At 40.5% G+C, this 27,310-nt stretch overlaps 1 protein-coding gene across 7 annotated transcripts in view; it reads right to left on the reverse strand.

The window, feature by feature from the left end:
* TfAP-2 (transcription factor AP-2) overlaps positions 1-27,310 on the reverse strand; it is a 497,362-nt gene that overhangs the window by 115,242 nt on the left and 354,810 nt on the right. For 5 of the 7 annotated variants that reach the window (XM_083113497.1, XM_083113491.1, XM_083113493.1 and 2 more), the window contains exon 5: positions 21,501-21,530. The exons of the other annotated variants lie outside the window; for them this stretch is intronic. In XM_083113497.1, coding sequence (XP_082969623.1) covers positions 21,501-21,530 — 30 coding nt within the window. The remainder of the gene's footprint in view (positions 1-21,500; positions 21,531-27,310) is intronic. 7 annotated transcript variants of the gene reach the window in all.

A 27,310-nucleotide genomic window follows, 5' to 3' on the forward strand; every position in this document is an offset into this window, starting at 1 on the left:
AAGCTCACCGCTCACAAGAAGATCCCCAAATAAGGGTAGACGACGTGCAGAGGGACAGGGGAAGACCGGTCTATTTGCAGATTTTTGGGGTAGAAGGAAGTCTTTCGCTGCGGTCATTGTCGTTGTGGAAGTGCTTCTGCGTGGGTGTTTAATTGTGATTTCTTTGGGATTTTTTTTTCGTGGTGTTGTAAGAATTATAATAGTTGTACATTATTTAGCCGTGTTGTGTCGGAAACGTTCGAATAAAAGAAATGATCAACAGTGTCGATATGAAACAATCATTCCGAGAATTTTCATGCCAAACCTAGACCGACAAAGTAATGTTTACCATTGTTGACATTTGTAGACTTGCACATTGTAAGTGTAAATAAACGTCCTCCGCTTTCGCAACTATTTTTATATTTTTCTCTTTGCCAACTGCTTCGTACGCCAGTACTGTAACAGCCAATTCCGTCGTTGAAAATATCTTAAAGATTGTAGTTAGTACAGTCAGCAGGCTCTTTATTTTTTAAAAATAGAAAAATCGTTGTACTCTGTCAAGAAATCAACACCAGATTGACGATGATCATACCTTTACCGCTAATGTGGATACCCCCCGACCGTGCGCGGACAGTGATTTGAGCGTAGATGTGAATCAATCAAGCCTTAAAGGTTACAGCGAGACCACAGCGCTTGTTTCTGACCCAGGGTGCACTCCCCCAACCCTAATAGTGGAGTCGCCTGCCGCTACGTCACTTGACTTCCGTCAGGGATCTTCTCCTGAGCGGTGGGCTGTACATGGCTTAAAAGTGGAGTAATGACCCTTTTCTTACCTCAGTTCTATATCCAACTTTCCTTGCATTTCCCATTCAATTTTTACGAAAGACTTGCCAAATAAGGATATTATGTCCTCACCCCACCCTCTCGTGCAATTGAACAGCGATGCGATAAATATATTCTTTTCACATAACAAGACCTCTACTTAATCTACGTGACACTGCAAGCAGCCTGAATGCTGAAGTACCCATCAATCATTAACACTTGCAACGATAAATTTCTTCGAGAGCTTGACCGTATTCCATTCCGCCGTTTCCGGACTACCTGGCACGTCACTGCATGCTTCAAGGGAAACACACACTCCAGCTGACATTCGTGTAAGATTCATCTGGAACAATATCCTTCTTCTTCCTCCTCCGCCCCGTAGACCATTCCTCTGTTTTCACTGACAAGCTGACCTGGTCGGACTCCGTGAACATGCCACAAAGAAGACATTAATATTGTTGATATTATCATCTCTGAGGAACCGCCTTGTTTCTCCTATGTGGCCCCGATATCTCTCCCTTCCCCTTTTGTGATCCCGACATTCCAACCTCCCCGCTTCGCATTCGGCTGCACCCCGCAAAACGAGTTTCAATTTCTTGCCGGTTCCTGCAGCAATATTGCAAAATATACATGAACACACGTTGAAGAAATACATGCTTAGATACAATTTTTACTGTCGTTAATGAATATACCTAGGTACTTCGAACAGCCACGTCTTTCTGGTATTCGAACTTAAGACATCTCTCTTTGCAAGATAACATAGTCAGTGTACTACAAAATCAACTTCAATAAAATCGAAAAGTATTTCTTACTATATCTACTAACAGAATGATGGCGGAATCAAGAGCAAATATAGAAAATAAAACTGTATTTGGATCTCCATGCTTTAAATATAATTCGGTGTAATTTTTAGGAAAATTTGGCACAATCACAATAATATTGTTAAATAACGAATTCTGGAATCTCTGACAGCAACGACGAATTATACGGAATACATTTTTTGACGACAAATTCTGCAAGAAGTATTTTGACAACGAAAAATTCTACAGAAAATTTCGATAACGAAAAATTCTACAGAAATCCTTTCGACAACGACAAACCCTGCAGAAAACCTTTCGGCAACGACAAATCCTACAAAAACTCTTCGAAAAAATGGAAAATTACACAGAATATAACATCCTCAATTAAGTATTCTGTGTCTTTTGCATCAGTAAATTTGTCCAACAAAATATTCCGTAGAAAATATTTTTTAGAAAACTGAAATATTGCATAGCACATATGGCGACGACACATTCTTTTAAGAAATCATTTTGCGATAACGCATTCTACAGCAAATCCCGTAAGAAAAACGGTACATTCTGAGCCGTTCTGAGAAATAACAAGACAACAGTGAACTGAACAAAACCGGAAGAAACTATTTAGCTTCATGAAATCCAATTATTTAGTGATGGAAAAAACTTAATTAAATGGTTCATCCAGTGAACTTGAAATTAACCAAGTTGTCAAGAGCAATTACGTGGTCTCCTCAACCGTGGTCGACTTCCAAGCGAATCAATGGAAAAATCAATTACACTTTGCTGCATCGTTGTCGAACTTTCTTCGCAAAGAAGCAATGATGCAAAACGCGTGGAATGGTGTGATAGGGAATACTAAATGCAGCGGCTCTTTAAAATATTGTTTTTTCTCCAGTGAATACAATACAAAATACGGAAGATTCTTCAGCAACACTCCAGCTGAACACTTTCTAGGTTCCCTGATTAAGCCATCTTCTTGTAAAGACGTTAAATACTGTTTAACATTATTTTGTTTCGAGATGGTACCGAGATTACACAAATATTGGTCTCGGCCAAAAATGCGAGACGAGAGCGAGACGAATCTCTGGGAGGCAGAGAATGAGACGCACATTTATAAAGCAGAAACGATACCTTTCGTAACGAAACATTCTGCAGAAAACCTATTTGTCAACGATAAATTCTACAGAAAACTTTTTGATAACGACAAATTCTATGGACAACATTATGACAACGACAAATTCCACAGAAAACTTTTTCATAACGACAAATTTTATTGACAACGATAAATTGTATTGACAACGATTTGACGACAAATTCCATGAACATCATTTTGACAAGAACGACGAATTCTACAAGAACTATTCGAAAAACACGAAAATATTAATATTTATAATTATACTACTTTATGTAATATATTAATATCCAGGACTTTTGGTCTCGCTCGAGACTTTGGTAAACTAGAATTCATAATATTGGAAAATTTTACTCAAACCAAAATTACCCTTCTATGAACATTATTCCGAAATATCAATTGCACCCAATTATTTTTGATCGGTCATTCACTTCATTTATCGTAATAGGGTAATCATGATAGCGTGCGGCCCGGTTGCATATATTCAGGATAAAATTGCGTTTGTCGGGGGTTCCTAGCGTCGAAACGAGGCGTCAAAGAGAAGCACATTACTAAGGAAAGTTATTTTTCCTAATGACCTCTATACGCTATAGAAGTTTGTGTAGTGACACGTTACATATTTTGCTTATTTCGAGAATCGAGTCAAGAACGAAACAGACCGTAATTTCATTAATATAATATTACTTTTTTTTGTAGCTGTTAATGTACAGAACCTAAATCTTCTACTTTTACGGCTTGGCACCTCAATTTTCCTCACACGGAAAACAATGACGAAAAAAAAGAACCACCAGAAAATGGCCGAAATGTTTTGTTTTTTTCCAGACTTAAATAAGGCTCTGGGTAAAAATCCTAACAGCCGCTCCAAGATTCAGGTAATTAATGTTCGTGATGCAGAAATGTGTTTCGAAGCCATTGATGACTCTAATCTATCCCCTGGGAAGGCATCGAGAAGGAAAGGGTACGACCTTCTGGGTCAGGTTCACCAAGATCATTAGTTGCACGTAAAGGAATCGTGGAGGAACAAAAATGAGAAGAAATTGGAGGCTAATATACCCTTATATTTTACACCAGAGGAACATTTCCGAAAGAGCTGTACACAGAAGCAGCTACAGATGTTAACACGTAGCTTCTGATTTGAACTCCCTTAAAGAGGAAGAATTAACCAAAAAAAGAAGAAAGAGTAGGAAGGAAAGACAAAGTTAGAACAAAAACAAGAACAGGAAACCAGTCATTTCACTACAGCATGCAAGTCAGAAATGAAATTATATGTGACCAAAACCACAATCAGTGTCTTTGCTGGGTGTAATAAAAAGACACAGCCAGTACTAATTTCAGACCTTATCGGAGAGGATATTTTTTGTTGTTTTTCTTGGCCGACAAAAGGAAAGAAAAGTAGGGTTCATTTATGCAAGAGTCCTCAATGAAAACATGAAGACTGCCTTGCGACCCCATTCGACCCTTGTTGTCTACCGGAATAACTACAATAATTCAGTACCAACAAGTAAGACCGGTATCCAGCATCATTGTAATCATCATTATCTTCCGAGCACAGTTGAAGGGTGGAGGAGCTTTTTAAAAGGCGGAGAGATGCAAAAGCCAAGAAATGCAGGGAATAAGAATGAACAGCAGGAGGTAGAAAAAAAAAAGGAGTATGACGTGCTCAGAGGTAGCTTATACGTGGACCAGAAGCCGGAATGTGTCTCGGCAAATTCTGTTTGTGGAGGGCGTAAATCAGGTAGCAGAGGTTGAGAGGGTAACCCTATCATCAACATACCCACCTGTGCAGGAGGGACTTCTTTTTTATGGAGAAAAGCGGGGAAGGAGACGCGTAGATAGGAGTAGGGAAGCTAACTTTACATGCTGATCAAGTAAAGGCGAGTAGGAGAGGAATGGGGGAGGTCGACAGCTTGAGCACGAAATCCAAAAACAAATTCACACCAGTTCAGTGTTGCTAACTCGTTTTCCAGACCGAGCTGTGCTTATGATACGCTCTAGGTTACTAACAAACTGGAGAGGGTGGTAGCAACAGCAAGGCAATTATTATAACAATTTATACAGTTGGTAATTCAAACACTCCAGCCTGCTGCGACGCCAGGGGTCACGGGTTCGAGTTCCTGCCTGAGCATAGGTGTTTTTAGCGAGTGTTACTTCATGAATGTCATCAAATCTTCACTCATCCTCATCTTCGCGATTGGCAGAAAAGCGAAGTAAAATGAACCAAATAAGTCAATGAAACACTAGATATGCGAGTTTGAAAATGGTTAACGTTTCTCAAACTTAACATAGAAGTGACAGGATGAGGTAAAAATAAAAAAAAACAACCGAAAATAAACGGTTGAATTTTGGTCGCATTCAAGTATGATGGTATTTAAGGGAACTAGGTTCCCTCATTACTTTTGGGGACTAAGGTACTGGTTTCTTAATAAATTTAACAAGGACTGTGGAAAATAAGTAAAGTGTTTTCTTTGATATAATCCATATCTCCATATCCAAAATCATAGATGTTACTTTTTTACAGTCCGAGAAGAAACCTAGATTGTTCGGTAACAGGGAAGGGGTTACGTATACTTCTTCTTGGTAGTCAGCCCTCGTTTTGTCATATTTTCCTACCTTTGATTTTTTTTTAGGAATACTGGGCCAAACGGGAGGGTTATAACCCCCACCAACTACCCCCCCTTGGGCACACCACTGTTCGATAACATTAGTAAAATCGTAGTGTTTTTCAGGAAGTCGGTGAAGTGTTATTCTAAGTTGATAAAAAAAACCTGAGCAGAAGCTGCAGTGATGACAGATACCAAATGGCGTCTGCTGCCTTGTCGGCAAAACCCTACGGTGGCCGATATCGTGTTGGTAAAATCCTATGGTAACCATTGCGGTGCTGGCAAAATTCTCTGGCAGCAGTGCCGTTTCGGCAAAACCTCATAAAATCTACTTTGCTGATAGCAATTTTTGTTGTCGTTACTATGTTAAGGCACTAGTTGCCATTGAAACTATAACTACGCCAACTACATTTTCCCGCTTGAAAATAATAACTATGACTACAATAGTAGGTCTTTCGTTTACTTCATATGAGGTCAAATTTTTCAATTTTCATTGGGCATCTAGTATAGTTCGTTCCGAATATTAAAATATTAATATAGCGTTCATCTTTTTTCTCTTTCGTTGCGGATAACCTTAGACACAAAAAAATGTGTCGACTATAATCTCACCACTTTGTTTTTGGCTTTAACGGCGCAGATCTTGCAATAATGTTTTACAATTTGCAACCCTGCATGTTTTGTGTTGCAAAATGCACCAAAACAAAGTACAATTGAGTGGTGTGAGGTCACTTCTGTAACATCTGAAAGGGATGCTTGGAAGCGAAGGATGAGAAAAAAACATGAGATGAAGGAACGGGTGGGGAGGGGGAGAAAATGAGAAGTACAATTATAACCCTTCCCCTCCACGTCTCTTCCAGAACTTCACTGGTTGGAGGTTATGACAGGATAGGGAAAAGAAGCCCTGCCCATTCCTTCATTCTTACCAGGCGTAATCATCTCCCAGTCTTCGTTTTTGTGACCAAGATGATTTTAATCGCCGGTTCAACTCAGTAGCTGGTCATTAAGAAATTTCCCCCGCTGCTGCTGTTGCCAAACACGTGCACTCGCCTCGACAAGGTCCGAGAACGAGAACGTAATGACCCCAGCCTGGAAAGAAGAACGCTCCAGCCTTGACAGCGAAGAAAACTTCAAGAGTTGTATTTCTCCATCGGTTTTTGCCAATTCCCAACTGTCTCCTCTGCTAGAGGCTGCTGAAGACACTCCGGAAACTGGTCCAGAATGTTTAAAATTACTGCATCCCCCTTATCTTTCTCCGGCTTTGCCGCGCGTCAACGATACTTTAATATGCACATTTGCATGCAGAAGCAGCCTTGCTGTACATCCGTAGTCTGAACTGGAAGATTCGGTTGTCCAAAAGGGGCTAATTGCCTGTTCTGTCAAATTTACAGGAGGCAGATCTGTGTAGGCAAAATTGTTCAATCATTAGGAGAACTATTATGCACGCCAGATTTTTTCGCCAATCAAATTGCCTCTTCTCCGATCGTAATTATAGTATAATTTTGGAAAACCGTTACAAAACTAACTCCATGGCACAACAGGTCTCCAAGGTCCAAAGGCTGCCAGAGCGTCTTTTTCATTTGTGATCAGCGCATCGAGTGCCATCGCCGCTGTTTTCTGCCTTTCGTGAACGGAACCCGCTATTTCTTTTCAAGTGATTGATTGATTTGCTTTATTTTACTTCTCTTCCTTGCCAGTTTTGGCTAATTTGCGAAGAGTGATGATATGATGAAATTGATGATTGGACACTCACAAACATACATGCCAAGGCCAGGATTCGAACCCAGGACCCCTGGCGTCGTAGTTCGATGTGATAACCACTCCGCCACGTGGGCCGGCTACTATTTCTTTTCAAGTGACTCTCCAATTGCCTTCACGACGCTCAGTCAACGCCGATACTTTGGGGGCTCCCATCCGGAATCGAACCCGGGACTGCTTGCACTAAAGGCGAGAGTGCAAGCCATTTGGCTACGCGGGAGCCAAATAAACAGCTACATATCTGTAATTTACAGCATCTACACTGCGTTGGTACAGTGGCACAAGTATATTTCAGCAAATTGTCCACGAGTATTTCATTCTTTTTTCTTTTCCACCCTACGTGTTTTAAGAAATTGTTTTTAGGTATGCTGGTGCAGAGATTGTCGGCAGCTTGTTTGACGTTTTGCTTCAATTCTTGAATCTCACATTGAATAAACAAAAAGAATAAACATACCGATAGACAATTTGCTTGGAAATACTTATGCGTCCCACGAGTTGTCGCCAAGAGTGGTGTCAACACCCTAATTGGTGTAGCACAACATAATTCTACGACTACCAGCTATTTTGCCACAAATCACATATAATGTGATCCCTGATTGTTGCTACACACAATTGTTCACACCAGCGAGCGAAATCATTGAAAACTGGTGGGGGAGAGAAAGTTCTTAATCATCAAACCCCCCTCACCCACAATAAATTAATTTTGCATATCAGATATTGCAAAGCAGCTAACTAATTCCTTTAGGCTAATAACTGGTTAATAAATTATGAAATAGTTGAAGTGGTTTTATTATGTGTAAGTTTTTGTTTAGTTTGTGTTTTATGTTAACATAAATCAATTAGATTTCAAAGTTATTATTGTATTGCATTCTTGTTTTACTTTTATTGTGCGTATTGATGCAATTTGTTAAAGGCATTCAATACTAACAACTACACTAAATTTGTGTGCGTTTTCGATATTAATCTTAGTAAAGTATATTTCAAATTAAAAGTAATTGGTTATCTTTTGTGTGTTATAACATAAACTCTCCCCCCAGGAAATGTTTGGTGGGGGGATTTTTGAAGCCAAGATTGTTGGTGAGGGAAAAAAAACCCGCCCCCCAGGATACAAATATCAGCATTTCTTCATCGATACGTAATTTGCCAAAAAGAAAAAAAAGCTGTGTAAAGTGAGTTAAATCTACGATCCTTGTGTAAGCACATATGGCTTTTACGATGCTGGAACTGCTAGAGTAGGTGATTACCACCAAAAAATGGCTTCAGTGTAGCCGATGAGAATACGTCATCAGTACATTGCTTTTCCTGAAGACACCATCCCAGATTTCGGTTGGCTCACCAAAAGCCCATATACCCAAACGAGGAAAACCGCACATACTATAACAGCCACTCGCAACAGGTGTTTACGTAACGCTGGCACGTCACTGAACCTAACATGTCCTTTCATTGATGTTCCATATAAGGTGCAAATTGGCTCCGAAAATTTCGTCGTCCTCAAGTTTAATTGTCTGTCAAACAAGATCCTCTTCTTTAGGTACTTGCCAGACAGGACGATAACAGTCGCAGAAGAGATATCCTAGCCGCAATGTCTTCATGGTCACCAGACTACTAAAAATGTCATCCTAATCTTGATTCTGTCGTCGGTGAAATACCTCCCTGTTCCCACCTCCAAAAGGTTATATTCTCAATTCTGGCAGCCTTTCCCGAGCAGGGGGGTGCCACAAACAGGACATAAGGTCTTAAGAGCTCAACGACCAATCTGCTAGCTTCATTCCAGTAAAATGTCTACTCTTTTTATGTCGGTGAGGTTCCTGACAGAACTGACCATGGAAAACTAGGCATTTCAAAGCAGGAACGAGTAGGTAGGAAACTTGAGACTGCTCGTTCAACAACAAAAAATCACGTGTTTGTTTTCAGAGCATGTAACAGCTGATAACACAGTTGAGCAGAAAATTAATTAAAATGCTGGCTGCTTTTTCTACACCTTGTACTTCATGTCTTTTTACAACCACGGTAAATCCTCAACCAACAATGATTCATTTGATAGCAGCGGAAAAGGCAGTGCAACGGTCTTCCAACACTAACTGATTAACTAAAGATTAACGAAATGAGCCAAGATTTTCATTTAAATATGTAACGCCACATCCACACATGATCTAATACTTCTGATTAGCAAGTCAATGCGAGCTAGATACTTGGAAAGCACCACTTACTCAAAGGACCATCAAAGGACCAATCCACGAAGACACCAGATTTGCATATCTGAACTTCGAAAAACAGCTACACATGATTGACAAATGTCTATCTTAAACCTGTCATCTGTCACAGGTTTCTTGTTAAGTTCTGCTATCAAAGGAAAAAGATCTTGGATCGAACATACGGAAATATTTCAAAAGAAATTAGCATTAATAAATGTCAGTTGACAGTAATAGACTAGCTGAGTTGTAGATCAGAGGAAAAGGAAAAGTTTATGAACAAAGAGGAAGAAATATACATTCTTAAGAACACATTGCAAGTAAGATTGAATGATGTCTTAGTAGACTGCAAAGCATCAAATATCAACCACATTGACAACTTGACATTGAATGATTAACTTTCTAGCCATTGTTGTTGCGTTTAACTTGTAACCCGTTGGCGCTAGTGTAGCTAAATATATGAGAAAGGGGTTTCTGTTCAATATGTCTCATTACTGTATATATTGTGGTAATATTAGCAGAGGATATAGATGTCAATTGGCGTATGCTTTGTGAAAGTATAAAGGTCTAGGTGCTGCAGAGTTCTTTGCCGATAGTCTTGCGCAATGGGACAATTTGCGCCATAGCCAACTAAACGAAATTCAAACTGTAACCAACTTCTTCACATGACTGTACAGCAGTGGTCTTCAACCCGCGGGCCACATGTGGCCCTCTGGCTATATTTAGAGACCCGCTCAAGCCTATAATGAAATAAAAGAATAAATGAAAAAATGCGAACCAGTGAACTCAAAGTATGTGACAGTCAGAATTTCCTGTTCTATACAGTCATGTCCTATTCGTTGCCCTTTATTCGGTAACACTTATGCCTGCGAACAGCTCTTTTCAAAGATCAAAGAGGAAGAATAGACTGACCGACACACAGCTTCAAATCTGTCTGCTAGTAGCTTCATCATTCAAAGCAAATATTAACATGCTGGTGAAGAAAAGAAACAATCGCAGTCTTCTCATTGAAGTGGTAAATAACAGTTATTATGTATAAATGGTTAATGTGCTTCTTTCTTAACAAATATCATACAACATTGTTTCATTATGCTTATTTGTTGCGTTACATTGACTAACCTCAATTCCGAACGTGATAATGTTCTTTGCAATAGTTATCCAGGCTGATATATTTTCATATGACACGAGTATAGTAAGTGAATGTATACTGGACAACGAAAGCATGAGGTCATTTGTAAAGCTCGTTTATGAACGCTGTCAATCTCTTACAGAATGTAAATGTGGACTTTGATTGCCACTGCTGTACAGCATATAACATGCCAAAACCAAGCTTGAAAACAGCATTTCTCCACGCCATGAAAGAAAAGCCTAAGACCATTTGCAACGTTTGGTCATCAATGAAACCACAGGAAGGAAGGTTGCCTTTTTTGCCATTAATTGCTTGCTTAGAACGTTTCCTAATTAGGGTTATCATCGCATTAATGTTACATTAATTCGAATCGTTCTTTTTGTTCTTATTCCCTCTCCCCTATTCCTTTTATCATCTTATGAAGAGCAAAAAGATTGCATACTTGCTAGTCAACAACGATGACTTGTATTCCTCGGCGAAATTCTCTCCTGTGATATTATCGCTGACCAAGAACCCGTTGGGGCCATCTTCGAAACCAAGATCTGCATGTAGGACTTGCCTTGCATGGCGGAGGACTGGTTGCTAATAAATGGTTGCCGCGCGCATTCAGGTTGATATCGTCGAGACACCGATGACGCGGTCACTCCTTGCCCTTTGTGTTGCTGTGTAAGTGATGGCTTCCATGCCCAGCAACGAACTTTTAGAAAGCCGTAATCTGTTTACCACTGTCAATGCCTTCCGAAAGATTAAGCGGGTTGTTACAGCCGCTGTAAATTTTAAAATTCATCGCAGGACTCGGTCGCCTCTAAAAGGAAAGTCCAAGAAGCTACTACTCTTGTACCACAAGAGGAAGAAGTCATAGGCTGCAGAAACTACTATCTGAAACTTGTCAGAAAATAGCAGAATGTCAGACTAATGAAACATAATGAGCGAGAGGATGAAAGGATTCCAGACTGGCAATCGTGAATACTTTGCAAAAATACTACCATGCTTAAAAAGTACAGGGTGTTTGAAAAGTTCCGCACCACAGATCAAATGGTAAAATTGACTACGTTTTGTTCTTTTGTGGCACTGAGTAATGCTGTCTCACCCTGAGACATTGTCAGCAAGTTTAGTCGACGATATCCCCAACGAAAACCATTGTTATGCCACATAATAGTGGAAAGATTGCTAGATAAATTCAAGAAAATGGATTATATTGTGGATCTACCCCGGCCGGGTAGACCACGCATTGACGAAGTGGTTTGTGAAACTGTGCTGACAAATCCAACAAATTCTTAACATTTATTTAATTGCGCCTTACCCAAGGTATAGTTGTAAAATTAAGAAAATAGATATTTTTATTCAATGAAAAACCCGTATCACATGGCCAGATACGATGAAAACTGAAGCTGTACTTTACAAGAGATTTAGACTTCCTTTAACCATTAATGCATGTAAAAATGAATACTTTACACTTCATCCTGGATGGGGAATGACCACATTACTATTTTTTTTTATTTTTTTTTACAAAACTTCACGCATACAAGAATGCAATTCTTAAGAAACAAAATGAACAAATCAGAACCACAACTCAATACAATTTTTGAATTTCCAAATATTCAATTCTATTAAATCCCAGTACAGGTATTAACAATGACAGTTCAATATACTGTAAAAAGTAGAAAAAATTCTAGACTAAAAGCATAATTTTTTGACTGGTAGACAGCCCGAACACCCTTGTGAGACAAATGTTATTTGCGGACCACCAACCTAGGTAGAAGCCTTCAAAATCATTACAAATATTAAGGAAAAGCACTTAAGTCAAGAAAAGCAATTTTACAGCAAACATTGCAGACATGATATTATATGGTGGATCACCATTATTTAGAATCTTTACACAACCCCAATATAAAATTATATATCGTATCAATCCATAGGATTATTCTTTATTTGTTATTTTAACTTTCTGTAAGCATCATTCACCTAAGTTCATTCACTAGTTTACACCAGCTGCCCATTCCTCTCAGGTATTTGATTTGTGCACAGTCGAGTGTTAAGCAGACTTCCACTTCCTGATATATTGAGGCTGCAAGGTTTACAACAGGTAAACAGCTGACAATAATAGGAAGGTAAAAACTCACTGATCAGCGTATAGGAAGTCTTGAGTGAGAGGTGTTTAGAGGAGCGGACAGACCGGCAAGGGACTCACCTTGCGATTAGATTGGAAACTGAGAAGAGTACCTTTGGGGAGATATTGGAAGGAGGAGTTATCCTGACTTAGGTCAAGAAGTGACGAAGCCTAGAGAGAGCTCAGTTTTATTTTACTCTACATTACTAAATTCATCATCATTCTTCTAAGTGTAGACAGGTAACTATCCTAATCCTTATCATGTATGATTTGGGTTCAAGGTTCTAAAATCCAACGAGTGATTATTTGCCATTTCTAGTTGTTTAAGGTATTTTATTTCAGTTGTGCCTTTCGCTGCCAAGCATTTAACTTGTTGTTATGACAAGTGCTCTCATCATTTATGAGGATGAATGATGATTAGTTACATCACCCATTGGGAGTGGCTGGTTCGATCCCATCATTCAGTAGAATGATACAATATTTTGTTTAATTTACTCAGTGTAACAAAGAAAGCAACAAAAAAAATCACAGTTTGTAACTTAAATGACTTTTCACAAACATCCTAGATATATGGACCGTTTATAGAAGACGATGATGTTGGAAAAAATATAATATAGGCTAACTATGGTAGGATACATAAAAGTATAGCAAATTCCATGGTTAGGATATGTAGAGAATATACATAGTCGGGCCATAAATACTGTTACAAACTTTCGGTTTGGACTGTACATCCGGTAGTCAGGCTCATCAACCAAGCTTGTGCTGAAGTTCACTCCTGACCATTGTGTGTTCAGCTGTGAAAGAGCAAGAATGTATCTCCTTGTGCTTAGCATGGAGTGGGGCGAATATGAAAACAGAGTAGCCGGAATTGCTCTGCATATGGTTGGGAAGTCACTCACAGATTTTCCAGCTCCTAAAATCCCGAAGATCAGCAAAATGTTTATCAGACAATCCAGACATTCACTGATACTGGTAGCATGAAAGATCGCCCAAGAGTTGGTCGACTTCACAGCTGCGGCTGTTAAAGCAGTGCTGGCTCGCATCCGCCGAAATCCCATCCGGAAGCAAGTGATAATGGCACAGGAGCTGAACATTTTACAACAATCAATGTTCAGGGTACTTAATGAAGACCTTGGAATTGGAGCTTACCGGTGGAGTACTGGAAATTTCCTGACGACACAAGTGAAGAAGCAGAGGGTACTGAAATCGAGACGGCTCCTGCAGAGGTACGTTGCCAATGGGCGCATTGCATGATCCTCTTCACTGATTACAACTGAATAAAGTTTTAACCGGCAAAATGAAAGGGTGTATGCTTCAAACTCTCGAGAAGTTTGTGAGCGAAGTTCACAAAAATCAGAGATGCCACCAGCCCTCCTCAGTCATGGTTTGGTGTGGGGGGTGAGCTATGCGAGTTCCACCAGGCCTCATTTTTGAGAAAAGGGCTTAAAAGCCTTGCAAAAATGTATGTGGAAAGTGTTCTGGACCCTATCGTGAGACTGTTGAACCAAACAATGTTTCACAATGAATCTTGGATGTTCAAGAAATATTCTGCCCCAGCTCATAAGGCAAGGATGACTCGACGGTGACTGGAGACCAGTGTACTCGATTTCATCTCCACTTTTGATTGTCCATCTGATAGCCATGATGTCAGTACCTTTGACTACAAACTGTGCCCAGAGCTAGAGGGGACTGTCTGCAAGAAGAGACACCCCATAATTGAAAGTTAAAAGCGCTCCTTGATAACAGCAGGGGCGGACTGGCCTGGCCAGGGAGACTTAGAGGTTGTGTGAGGGTGTAAAGTGTACAATTTGAAAACTGATTGGTGCTATTTCCGTGTAATATATGTAAGTGTAACATACTAAAATAACATTTAAAAATCTGAAACCATATTATTCACAAAATAGTGTGTAACAATATTTATGGCCAGACTAGGTAGAAGAGAACATTACAAATAAAGAAACCATGTCATGGCAAATAGATATTCAATATTTCTTACAAAATACCAAAATGTAACATGAGGAGTAAATCCGATCTAACGTCTATGTACAATGTTAAAAGTCTAGTAGTTGACCTTATTGAATACGAAATGATATTGAAAAGTAATGCAATGTAAGCATATTATTGTTACACTATGTTTATCTTGCATACATAATCTCCATGTTGTATTTTTTCCATTTGAGTTAGTACTGTATTTGATTTTTAAACTGTGTTCAGCACTTGTAATAAAATAATCTATTATTAAGAAAGGCAGATTGATTGATGATGTTGAAGATAGAACCTGGACAAGAATACTGTGGGGCTTTTGTGGAAAAAGACAACGGTGAAGAGATCTACTTTAGAGTTCATAATGTACGCTTTGAATAAAGCATTGACAACTGAAATGATATTACATGTTATGTAGACATACTTAAGAAGAAATACAGTACCCTGATTGTGTAATATTACCAGCAGGCAGCAAAAGAAGTCTGATCTCACCACGTTTTCTTCTTTTGTATACTTAATAAGTATTTTCCGCCGAGAAAAGAGGCTACATTTTTCTTCGCTTGCCTTATCAACTGCCATCTTTTGGTAAGATATGAAATTTGTCAAATAGATGTATGAGGAGTAAACTCTATGCCAAGAATCTGTGAAGCAAAGTCGCGCATACCGGTAGAGAGGGCAGAGCTAAGCAGTGGACACTTAACTACAGTCGCTTTCCCCCTCAACGCAATCCCATTCCCTCTCACGTGCTCTTTGATGGAGCCGGCTCGCGTCACTACTTGCGCAGAGTCATGTTTTCGTTCGCTTGCTCCAGAGACACAATATAGTTACTTTCACTTTTTGTTCGGTGAGAACTATGTTCAATGAACTTGAATTTACTGTGTCTTGAAAACAGTGTTTCAATGTCTTGTACGGATGACGTAACGAGTTTATGCTCCCCAAAACTAACATGTTACTTTTGTTGTTCGGGTAAAGTAACATGTGACGTCAACATTCTTCGAGCATGTTGTCCGAACGTCGCCTACAAGAAAGAATATCAAGAAACAAAAGATTTGTTTTATTGTCAGTGACGTAACCAGCGAGAGAGTGGTTACGAGGCAACGAAAAGCTTTGTCGAAAAAGAAGTGTTGATAGATATAAGACCCACGACTCTACACTTAATTGAGATATCACAGAGTAATGGATTTAAAAGCAAGAACACAGGAACATGTTCCCTATCAGGTGTCGCAGGCTCTTTTTCGGTGAAGATTGTTGAGTCGACTAACGCCTTCCATCTTGTCCCCCTTGAAGTCGCACCTTGCGAGAAAGGTAACATCGGCCATTGTGCTTGGGATGGCAGGTAAACATGACGTCGCTTGTCCCCCTACACATCGACACAGCACTACGAAAAATTTAAGAGGTAGTATTCGTACGGGAAAAACCACTCGTTGGCTGGGATAATGTAAATTGTACGCACCCACGCACCTGAGCTTTTGAGGATTGGCTATGGCAGAGTCCTCTGGTGTCTTCTTGAGTAAGCAAAAATATCCGTGACTTTCTTCTTTCGAGAAAAATAATAGAAACGTTCATAATGACTAGATCGCAGAAGTTGAAGACAAATATTCTAAGTAATAAGAACATCGCCTTTATGTTATGTTATTGGACACATTAATATGCAAGCTTGAATTTTTAAAAAATAACGAAGGAATCAGTTACTTGTGAAACTGCTTCAGCAAATCGACATAACCAAATTGAACTATAATTCGAACTAATGAAATTAAGTTTAAAAATAAATATATGGTATTTTATTTTATGGAGATAACGTGAAAAATTATAAATGTAATAAAGAAATGAGAATCTACCAAAAAGGCAAAGGGGTCAAAAAGTGTGTAAAAATGCAAGATAAAAAATGATTTGTGATTCTAACTTAAGGGAAACAGGCTGTAAAAAATATGGTTCTCAAATCTCCGAGCCCTGATACTTGTAATTACGGTTTGAAATAAACATATGAGAATGTAGTTCTATGCACTAGATGAGAATGAAAAATGAAGTTGTTTTTTTCACATGGCATGATAATAAGATACCAACCATCCTGTTGCAGGACTGTTAATGAAAGATCCAACTTTTACTCTCATACTGAAAAATTTTAGGAGCATATATAATATTGTTATCCTCTTTACAGTGAATTTATTCCGAAATGTCCCCTTGTTAGCTTCAAAATTTCCCCTTGCTCAACCAAAATTATTCCCTTGCTCAACCAAAATTATTCCCTTGCTCAACCAAACTTTGCCAATGTGCACGGCCAGCAATCCCCCCTCCCAAATGTGCACGGCCAGAAATCACCTCCCACCAATGTGCATGGCCAGCATGTCCACCCAATGTGCACGGCCGGCAATCACCTCCCCCCCCCCAATGTGCACGGCCGGCAATCACCCCCCCCCCCAATGTGCACGGCCGGCAATCACCCCCCCCCCCAATGTGCACGGCCGGCAATCACCCCCCCCCCCAATGTGCACGGCCGGCAATCACCCCCCCCCCCAATGTGCACGGCCGGCAATCACCCCCCTATGTGCACGGCCAGCAATCACCCCCCCCCCAATGTGCACGGCCAGCAATCACCCCCCCCCCAATGTGCACGGCCGGCAATCACCCTCCAATGTGCACGGCCGGCAATCACCCTCCAATGAGCACGGCCAGCAATCACCCCCCCCAATGTGCACGGCCAGCAATCACCCCCCCCCCAATGTGCACGGCCGGCAATCACCCTCCAATGTGCACGGCCGGCAATCACCCTCCAATGAGCACGGCCGGCAATCACCCTCCAATGTGCACGGCCGGCAATCACAATCCAATGTGCACGGCCGGCAATCACAATCCAATGTGCACGGCCAGCAATCACCCTCCAATGTGTACGGCCAGCAATCACCCTCCAATGTGCACGGCCAGCAATCACCCTCCAATGTGCACGACCAGCATGTCCCCCCAATGTGCACGGCCAGCAATCACCCCCCATGTGCACGGCCAGCAATCACCCCCCCCCCCATGTGCACGGCCAGCAATCACTCCCCATGTGCACGGCCAGCAATCACCCCCCCAATGTGCACGGCCAGCAATCACCCCCCCAATGTGCACGGCCAGCAATCACCCCCCCCAATGTGCACGGCCAGCAATCACCCCCCCCCCCCAATGTGCACGGCCAGCAATCACCCCCCAATGTGCACGGCCAGCAATCCCCCCCCCCCAATGTGCACGGCCAGCAATCCCCCCCCCCAATGTGCACGGCCAGCAATCCCCCCAATGTGCACGGTCAGCACTTGCCCCTTTTCCTTAAAAGGGGGTTATCTACGGCAACGGGACAGGTACTTTTACAACCAACGTCTCCCAACCTGTCAATGCGCGCCTCCCACAGCCGGTCTCTCAGGCCAGCAAAGTGGTCTCGCTTAGACTGTTGCCGTAATTAAAAGGCAGATCGAGGTGTCCAATCAGATAAGGAAATGTAAAAGACAACTTTAACACTTGTCCGCCAGCGGCGATTGTACAAGTCACCATCTCTTTTAGTCACAGTCATGTAGGGTATTACTCTGTCCTTTTCTCTTGCACTTGCAAAATTCCTTTCCACGACGAGGAAAATTTCACGCTATTTTTTTACGGGGTAAAATTTAAGATGGCGACGAATTGCTATGTTTTAATATTGAATAATGTCCAGCTTGCATTCCCCAACTTTCATGTAACTGCAATGTTTGTGTCTGTAAATGATCGTTTATAGTTATCTTAAGAAATAGGAAAAGGTGTTGCAAGTTTTGTCAAGGTGAATAACTTTATTAATTACAGAGTGAATACAAGATAAGGAAAGGAAAACTTATTAGTTAAATTATAATACTCGTAATATGTAGTTTCTATTGTTGTAACTGGGAGAAACAATGAAAAGTACACATAATGTACGAAAAACTCCAGTTTCATTCTTGTCCAGTGCTAAAAACTCCAGTCTCATTCTCGGCCCTCGAGGCAAAACTCACTCCCATTCTCGCCTCTTGACAGAAAAAAAACTCACTCCTATTCTCGCGTCTTGAGTAAAAAACAGTCCCATTCTCGCTTCGTGAGAAAAGACAAGTCACATTCTCGCCTCGTGAGAAAAGAAAAGTCACATTCTCGCCTCTTGAGGAAAAGAAACACTCCCATTCTCGCCTCACGAGGAAAAGAACCCAGTGCCATTCTCGCCTCGTGAGAAAAAAATCCAGTCTCACCCTAGTCTCGTGCGAAAAACGATCTCATTGCCGTCTCATGCACAAATATTTATGTCCCATTCTAGCCTCATGTTAAAAAAAGAAGAGGGCATTTCTCATTCTCGCCTTGATTTAAAGAAAAAGAAACGTGCCTTTTCAAAAAATTATTAACCTTTGAAGTTCTGCCCATGCACATAACTGGCGGAAAGGTATTATTGTGTCATTATTTTCAGCTACTCAGTCACTAAGTGAGGTGAGGAAATAAGGCAGTAATGCATATCAAACGACCATTCAATCCGCTGCAGAAGCGAGCTATCACACCTTTTGCCTGAAAGCCGCAACTGCAGAGAACTCGCTACTTTATCGATGCACGTTCAACGATCCCCTTCGACGAAACAAGCCAGCGAAGAAAATTGAAACATGCTACAATCGATAGCACTGGAGAAGACGAGAGCACCTTTGACGCCAACTCGGGGACCCGATAAACTGGATACTCGATCGCTTATTTGCTGCGTTAACCCAAGATGAACGTCGTCGGGAGCGGATATGATTCTTCGCTCTGGAACGATCTGACGCCATATTTAGACTTTTGCAGCGGCGAGGCACTAAAGACGGGAGATGAAAGCGGCAGTAAAGCAAGACTGAAAGAATACTCAAGATGCCATCCTTACTCCTACAGTAAACATAAGAAGGTGTCTCATAAAATAATGGTAGTATTGGGGAAAGTTATTACATGTAGAATGCCTGCAGCAATGTGAAGTGTTCTTTCAGTACCTTAGGGACCTTTAAGAAGAAGGCTTTAATCCCATTAACGTAGCATGAAGGACCTTACTTCTAACGTTGAAGATTGATGAGATCTTGTTACACGATTAAAGATCATCTGTGCAGTGAAGTTTTAATGTACGCCCATTTCACAAACTTAAATGTCGTGATAACAACTTTTTTTTACCAAAATTCATCGTAGTTTCAATTTGCTCTACATTATTTAATTATTTTATGCTTTATTCTGAAATCTGAAAATGAAATGTTCACAAGCTCTGTGCTGAGAAACCAGAAGGTCCGAGCCCTTGAGAAAACCAGGGCGAAGATAGAAGCGAAATGTTGAGATGCATAGGTGTAACTTGGTGGGAATAAGGGGAGCACTTGCCCCCTGATTCCCCTTGCAAGTTTATAAAAAGAATATAAGTTCATTGTACTTTTGTTAACCTCATCGGATCTGAGAAGCAAAGTAATTATTATGATTTCCCAATTTTAATAGTAATTTAGAACAATACTCTAGGATGCTATTTTTATGGAATAGGAAACTTTTTGATTCTCCCCCCCCCCACTAAAGTTAAGTCCCGCGTTAGTTTCTGCACCCAAGTTACTCAAGTTGAGATGGACTTAGTCCGGAACTCTTGCTATTGTTCGAGACTTTGGTATGTTATTGAACAATTTCTCAACCAAATTTATTGTCCTTGACTTTCGACATACGAAACCGATATTCTATTTGTTCATTTATACGTAGATAAGTCATATTTCGTTTATAGTAATTATAGCAACAAAGAAAAAATTACAAAACTATCAATCAGCTATCATACTTGACACGGTGGGTCAAAAAGTGCAATATACTAGCTCCGTCATGTTTACATAATATCAGGAGAAAGTAATGGTTTTAATAGAGAGAAAGGATGATATGAAAAACAAAGAGAATGAGGAAAGGAAGATAAATAAGTGAGATCGAGAGAAGAAAGGACAGAAGAGAAATAGAGAAACAGGAAACTGGTAAAGAAGCAGGAAGAGAGGGGAGAATGAGAGAGAAAGATAGAAATAAAGAACTAACAGAGAAAACTGAATGAGAAATGGGGAGGCGGTAGATAAAGAAATAAAAAAGAAGACAAGTAAAAAAGCGATAGAGAAAGGGAAAATAAAGGATAGAAGGAAATGGAATGGGAAAAACGAAATACAAATTATCAAGAAGGGAGGAAGTAAGATGTAGATGCAAACAGAGAAGAAATAAGATTGAGAAAAGTGAAGAGTCTTCTAGAAAGAGGTTAGAAGAAAAGAAAAGCAGAATTGAGATTCAAATGAAAGGGAGAAGGGTAGAATAAATAGCTCCAGGAGGGGGTTAAGTGCTCCCTTCTGACCCTTCACGGGCACCTATGACTTTGATGTCTTAAACTAGTCTTGCAATAGATTTTATACTTAGAAACTCATTTATGGACGGATGAAGGGATTCATCATCGATCCTTACATGAAACTTTTACCGACTTCTACTAGCCACGATCTACAAGAATAAAGGAGAGGGCTATGGGAGATCCATTCACATGCGAAAACACTGGACCGTTAAGACCCATCTCGACAACTAACATCTACACACGCGTATCAAATTTGAGACTTGGTGTCATCACGCGATACAGAAGCCAGCACACCACATAAGCATAATGCTGAGAACTTGAGAAGTGCTCGCACCACGCTATCCACTACTTTTAAAGATGCTTCACCAAAGCACGACACTGTCACAACCAATCGACAATTGATATTCACGAGGCAGTGCATGTAGAAGGGGTCTTCAGGGGGAAGAAGCACCAACTGATGCCTCTAAACGAACACGTGCTCAGTTTGCTAAAACCGTTCCTCTGTGCTCGGAGGGATATTCCATACGCATCCTAGTCAATCATAGCAAATCATTCGCTTCCAGCGACACGCGCACGTCACTATCATGTGAACATGCCTGTAAACAACGTCATGCACAGCTGAATGAAAATCATGCGTGACCACAAACGACACACACACACACACAAGCACGACATACAGAATACTAACCTTTAGTCCAATGGCCGTCAAAGGCGGTAGCTTGCAAGAAAGAAGAAACAATGGTCAATTAACTTTGAAAGTTATCTTCATTTTTGTTAAGCAAATTGCAGATTAAAATTGAATGCAAAATGTATTTACTTCATAAAATTTGATTATTAAACCTAAACACTGGCGTACTACATAGCACAAGATAACTTTGTCGACTCATTGTTCATTGCTAGACAATGAAGAAGTTATTTAAATTCATTTCAGGGTAACTAATAAATGTCCACCTTCTACAAAATACAATAATATATATATATACACCGGGTGTTTCATAAATAATTGATTAGTTACAAATACGAGAAGATCAGTTTTGCAGTAAAAACGAAGTAAGTAAATGTTTTTATTTTTTAAAAAAAAACTTTATTTTCTGAATTTACATCACTTCTCTATATTTCTACATAATTTCCTTGCCAGTTCAAACATTTATCGTAACGAACTAAGAGTTTTTGGATACCCTCCTCATAGAACTCTGCCGCCTGTGATGATAGCCAGTTACTCACGGTCGTTTTCACTTTTTCATCAGTGTCTAAACGCTTGCCGCCCAGAAAGGTTTTCAGATGGCGGAAGAGGTGGTAGTCGCTAGGCACAAGGTCTGGACTGTATGGCGGATGATCGAATCGTATCGTATCCAAGGTTTTGTATAGAAATGACAAGTCTTATGTCATTCTTAGCATAGTAGGAAACAGAGATAGGAATGCAGAATAAGCAATGAGGAAACGTGAGGTTATTGACTTGGGAGACGAGGAGGCTTTGAGTGTTGGAATTGTCAGGAGGTGTGATCAGTTGGCGAGAATACGAGGGAGAGTAAGGACTGCAGATTGTGAGAGAGAAGCAAAGTGGAGAACGATTATTGGACGATGGTGTGTGATAGATTCGATGTCTGACAGGGAGGTCAGACAAGTGCCATTTGAGAGGACAAGTATAGGAATAATCTTCATCTATTTGTAAGGCAAGTAATAGGCTATCCTTTTCTAAACCAATCCATATCGGTTCAGTCATGGAGAGTATAGAACCCATATCTAACCTAAGTTAATTTCTATCGCCATTCCCTTAAGTGTAACCTCTTGCATTTATCAGATTTAGGCCAAGCGAGTGATAACCATCTGAAAGATGAATGAATGAGGAATAGCTACATCACCCAATACAATCTAGAGGTTCTTGGTTCGATCCCAAACGCAGCATAGGAGTTGCGTTACGGAATACCTCCCAGCCAAAAGATTCTATCAGATCTTGAGTTTGAGACGCAGTATGTGGCCTTGCATTATCAAGAATCAATATGACACCGGTGACAGCATTCCACGACGTTTCTCCTGGATTGCTCGACGAAGTTTTTTTAGGGTTTCACAGTAGGAAGCTGAGTTAATTATTGTTCCTTGCGGCAACAAAACACCCTGCCTGTCACATCGTCTCCTGTGACGATATGACTAAAAAACTCATCATCTTCCTCGTTGTAGAGGGTCAAAAACGTTAAAGCACTGGCTATCATCACAAGCGGCAGAGTTCTATGAGGATGGTACCCAAAAACTCATAGTTCGTTACGATAAATTTTTAAACCGGCAAGGAAATTATGTAGAGAAATAGAGAAGTGTATGTAAATTCAGAAATTAAATTGTTTCTTGAAAAACAATTACATTTACTTCGTTTTTATTGCAAAACGGACCTTAGTTAAAAAGTATTAAGTATTAAACATAAGTTAATGAAATCAGTTCAGAACGAACGAAAAACTCAAGTATTTTTTTCTCACCTACAAATGTTCAATGTGTGCATAACGGGTGACACGGCAGATATCGATACGATAGTCTAGTTCTGCCACACTCGCATCAACATGAGCCTGTCGATAGTGTCTATCGCTGCGATGATGCGCTCCCTTAGGACTGCAATATCACGCGGCATCGGCGAGGTGACCCTGTCTTTGATGAAACCCCACAAAAAGAAGTCACACTATGTAAGTTCGCGTGATTTTGGGGACCAAAACATTGCACAAAACACTGAGTGATGTGGGTGATTTGAGTGTCGCCTAGCGGCAGGGATATAAACCCTCAGCTTTACAAAACACAAACGCACAAACTTTTGACGTTCCTCGAACGTTCTGGACTGGTTTCATTAACGTAAGTTCAATAGTTTACTGCCAATAACTTTTTGTAACCTCTCAATTATTTATGAAACACCCCGTATATGTGTTTTCTTCTGCGTAAATATACGGCTTTCCTCCACTACCAAAATTTATTGCAAAAATCCTTATTTTAATGTTTGCAGTGCCAATTTCCCTTCGTGGAATGGCTGAAGTATTCAGTTCCCTCATCTCAAGTGCAGATATTCCCTCATTCAAAGTCTCGACGAGGGCCTCCCCATAGCACGTCGTCGCCTTCTAATCAAGAGGTCCCGGGTTCGATACCCGGTGGAGACACATGGCACAGATGCCACTTTAAACTGTGGGTCCAGTCCCGATTAACCAATCTGTGCATAAAGTGAACTTACAACAACAATATCTCGATATACCCAATATACCAGTTTCTTCTTCAATAAATTTCAACAATAGGTTCTCACTTTGCTTCCCATCTTTAAAAGTGACAATTTCCCCTATTTCCAGCTCCTGAAGTGGAAAATGTTATAGCCTGGGTGGATGTTTGGTCGAACGTTGGGATTAGCTGCGGGATGCTCCAATGGTTTAACATGGTGACAATAAGGAAGCTGGGGAGATGCTTTGCGAATTTTTTTTCTAGCTGAGAAATACGATCTCCCCGAATCCCTCATCACTTCCAGCAATGCCTATTTCCATCCCATGAAAAGCTCTTAGGCGCCAATTTCACCCCATCTAGGGACTATAATTACTTAAAGAAACAAGGCCAAAAATCTAGAGTTCTAACCTTGCCTGCTGGAGGGGGGTATCAGGTGAACTCTATCCACTTGCGATAAGAATTACTGAGTTCTGCCATGTAAAACAATAGGCGAATCACGAACATCGAAAGAGCAGCAACTTCCTTAAATTAGAATGCAGGGAAAAACCATTCGGTCAGTTAGTCAAGACAGTCGGATCACTTCGATGTGATTCATAGGCCATTATGAGTGTCCAAAAGAGCCATTCCCACCGAGGAATTGACAAACAGTTCCTTGGTATTCAGCAACACACTCTCGACAAGGCAATGGTGTTTATAAATTCAAATTTATGTCAGGAAATCGTTCGTTAGGAAGCTTTCTACTCAATCTTTCTAGTTGAGTAACAGTCGCCTTAGTTTACATGTCAAGAATTGAATGACAAGGTGATGTTAATGGCGCAATCACTATCAGAACCCAGATTTTGCTACTAGGATACAATAAAAATTACACTAATATTCTCTGATAGGCGGCCGGAGCGTGGTGCTGATCACCCCCACATCACCTCAATGTGCCATGATGGAACGGGAAACCTTACAGAACTCATACTTTAAGGAACAGTCAATGGTCTTCTACCTCAGGACGTTGCATTCCGAGTAGAAACGTCACGCCATCGTCTGAATAACAGATTGTCGGTAGGTGTTACAATTGGCTGTCATTCTACATTGCCACCTTCAAATGCAGCGAAGGTTTCCCCCCCCCCCTTTCTCATTGTACGGAACATCGTATTATCGAGACTGTACTGTACAGAGCAGTGGTTCTCAAACTTTTTTTCTCATTGTACCCTTTAGTCGTAACGTCTAATGCACTCCTACCAAAGGTTTTCTCCGAATAGTGGGTTTTTGGAAATTCTTTGCCTGATTGTTGGGGAATTTTTGATAGGTTGAAAGCGTGTAGCTGCAATACAGCAAAATGGCATTCTGGCTGTATGTGGAAAGGTGGAAAACAAACATTAATCCTATGATTGGTTCCAATAATAAAAATTTGAAATACATGTATGCTAAGAAGTATATAATAAACTATAATTATCATGTGTGTTTTCCAGAGTTATTGAAAAAAAAAGTAAAGAACAAAAATTAGTTCGTAAACATGTTGTCAAGCACAATTTTGGAGTTTTTTATTGTAAATCCTGATTCTACCGTTGAAATCTCCAAGCGGAGATTCGGTTTCAAATTAATCTATTATAGATATGAAACAAATAAGTGTGTCAGTGACAAAATCAGCCATATTTTCCTGTTGAGTACTAAAGGTATGAGGTTAGCTCCACACACCTGCAGCAAAAATGTTGTCTTGTGGGTATTCTCGACATTTCTCTTCCGAGCTGATCGCGCACCCCATTCAAGCCATTCACGTACCTCTGGGGGTACGCGTACCACAGTTTGAGAAGCACTGGTATAGAGTTCTATCACACAATTTTTGGTGGAACATACAAAAAAGCTTTTAGCACACTTCACTTTATGCTTTTGGATGGAGACCTGGCCTAGAGTGACCGCCGAACCGTATAAAATTGCCTACACGGTGAATCGAACTCCTATGCCGCCGATTTCACGGCCTAACCACTGCGCCACCTGGTGCAAGTCGTAAAAACATCACGATTTTCGGGGGTTTCCACTTTCCGGTTCCGCCATTTATGGTTTTAAAGGGGGGGAGGGGGAGGCGTTAAAATTTCATGCCCGCCTGGTTTAACAGCGCTGAAAAGTCGGGAGTCGTTTAAACACGGCGTTAAATTGGAGAACAAAGATTGTCCAGCGAAGCGCAACCAAACACGGCCTCTTAATTCTGGCGGGGCGCTTATGTATCATGCAACGGTTGGCGGACCGCTAAAGCGGATTTATTTAACATGTTCTCTCTCGGTCGGTGGAGATTTACTCCAAGGCGGTGAAACCTTTGGCAGTTTGTGTGTTATACCCCTGAGTTGGAATTTTGCGGTTATTCTTCGCAAAATGCTAGCGTGTCTTCCTTTCTGTCAAAACGTTACTTTAGTTTCATTAGTTACAGAGCTATCAAACATTGCCATTGCAAGAAATGTCTCCTCGCGCGCTCATCTCAGCGAATTTTTTCCCCTTTTATCATGATTAGCTTTATTTCACTTCGCTTTTCTACCACTTTTAGGCCAGTCAGTAACGGGGTCCAATAAGGGGAAAAAATAGAGAGAGCTGGAACAATTTTTATTTTCTTCCTATAAGGATTCTTAAGGCTCGGCTGGACCTTTGGCATGCAAATGGGCGAATTTTCCTCTCCATTCGAAAAACTTCTTGGATATTTCAAAATATGAAACATTACATCAGCTTAGAATTCCTTCTAGAGCATTGACGTGAATTTTCATGTAGTTTTCTTTCATTGTTGTCTAGATATTATCAATAGCTTTGTGATTACATAAGTCTATTAAACTATTGATAATATCTAGACAACAATGAAAGAAAACTACATGAAAATTCACGTCAATGCTCTAGAAGGAATTCTAAGCTAATGTAATGTTTCATATTTTGAAATATCCAAGAAGTTTTTCGAATGGAGAGGAAGATTTTAAAAAAAATCGCCCATTTGCATGCCAAATGTCCAGCCGAGCCTTAACATTTTGCACCCCTCTACCAAAATCAGTTTCTTTACAAATATCTGGCTTTGAAAGCATTTTATAGGAAAACATAAAATTCTCTACAAAAAAAGATTCCGTGCAGTTTCCTTCTATAATGCTCCGTTCGGGTGCTAGAGGAGAGAGTAATTTCACATCCCTCCACCCCCGGCCCCTTTCGCAAGAGCTCAAGTCGTGGATTTTTTTGCATGATGTTTTATATATTATAGTACAGGGTGGCCCAAAAAAGGTAACCGAAATGTAGAACCGTTGTACATGTGTTCGGTTACCTTTTTTTGTGCCACCCTGTACTTCCCTTCTATAAGTC

This window comes from Lepisma saccharinum, chromosome 27 (assembly GCF_977018435.1).
Source record: "Lepisma saccharinum chromosome 27, izLepSacc3.1, whole genome shotgun sequence".
In the NCBI taxonomy this organism is placed as follows: domain Eukaryota; kingdom Metazoa; phylum Arthropoda; class Insecta; order Zygentoma; family Lepismatidae; genus Lepisma; species Lepisma saccharinum.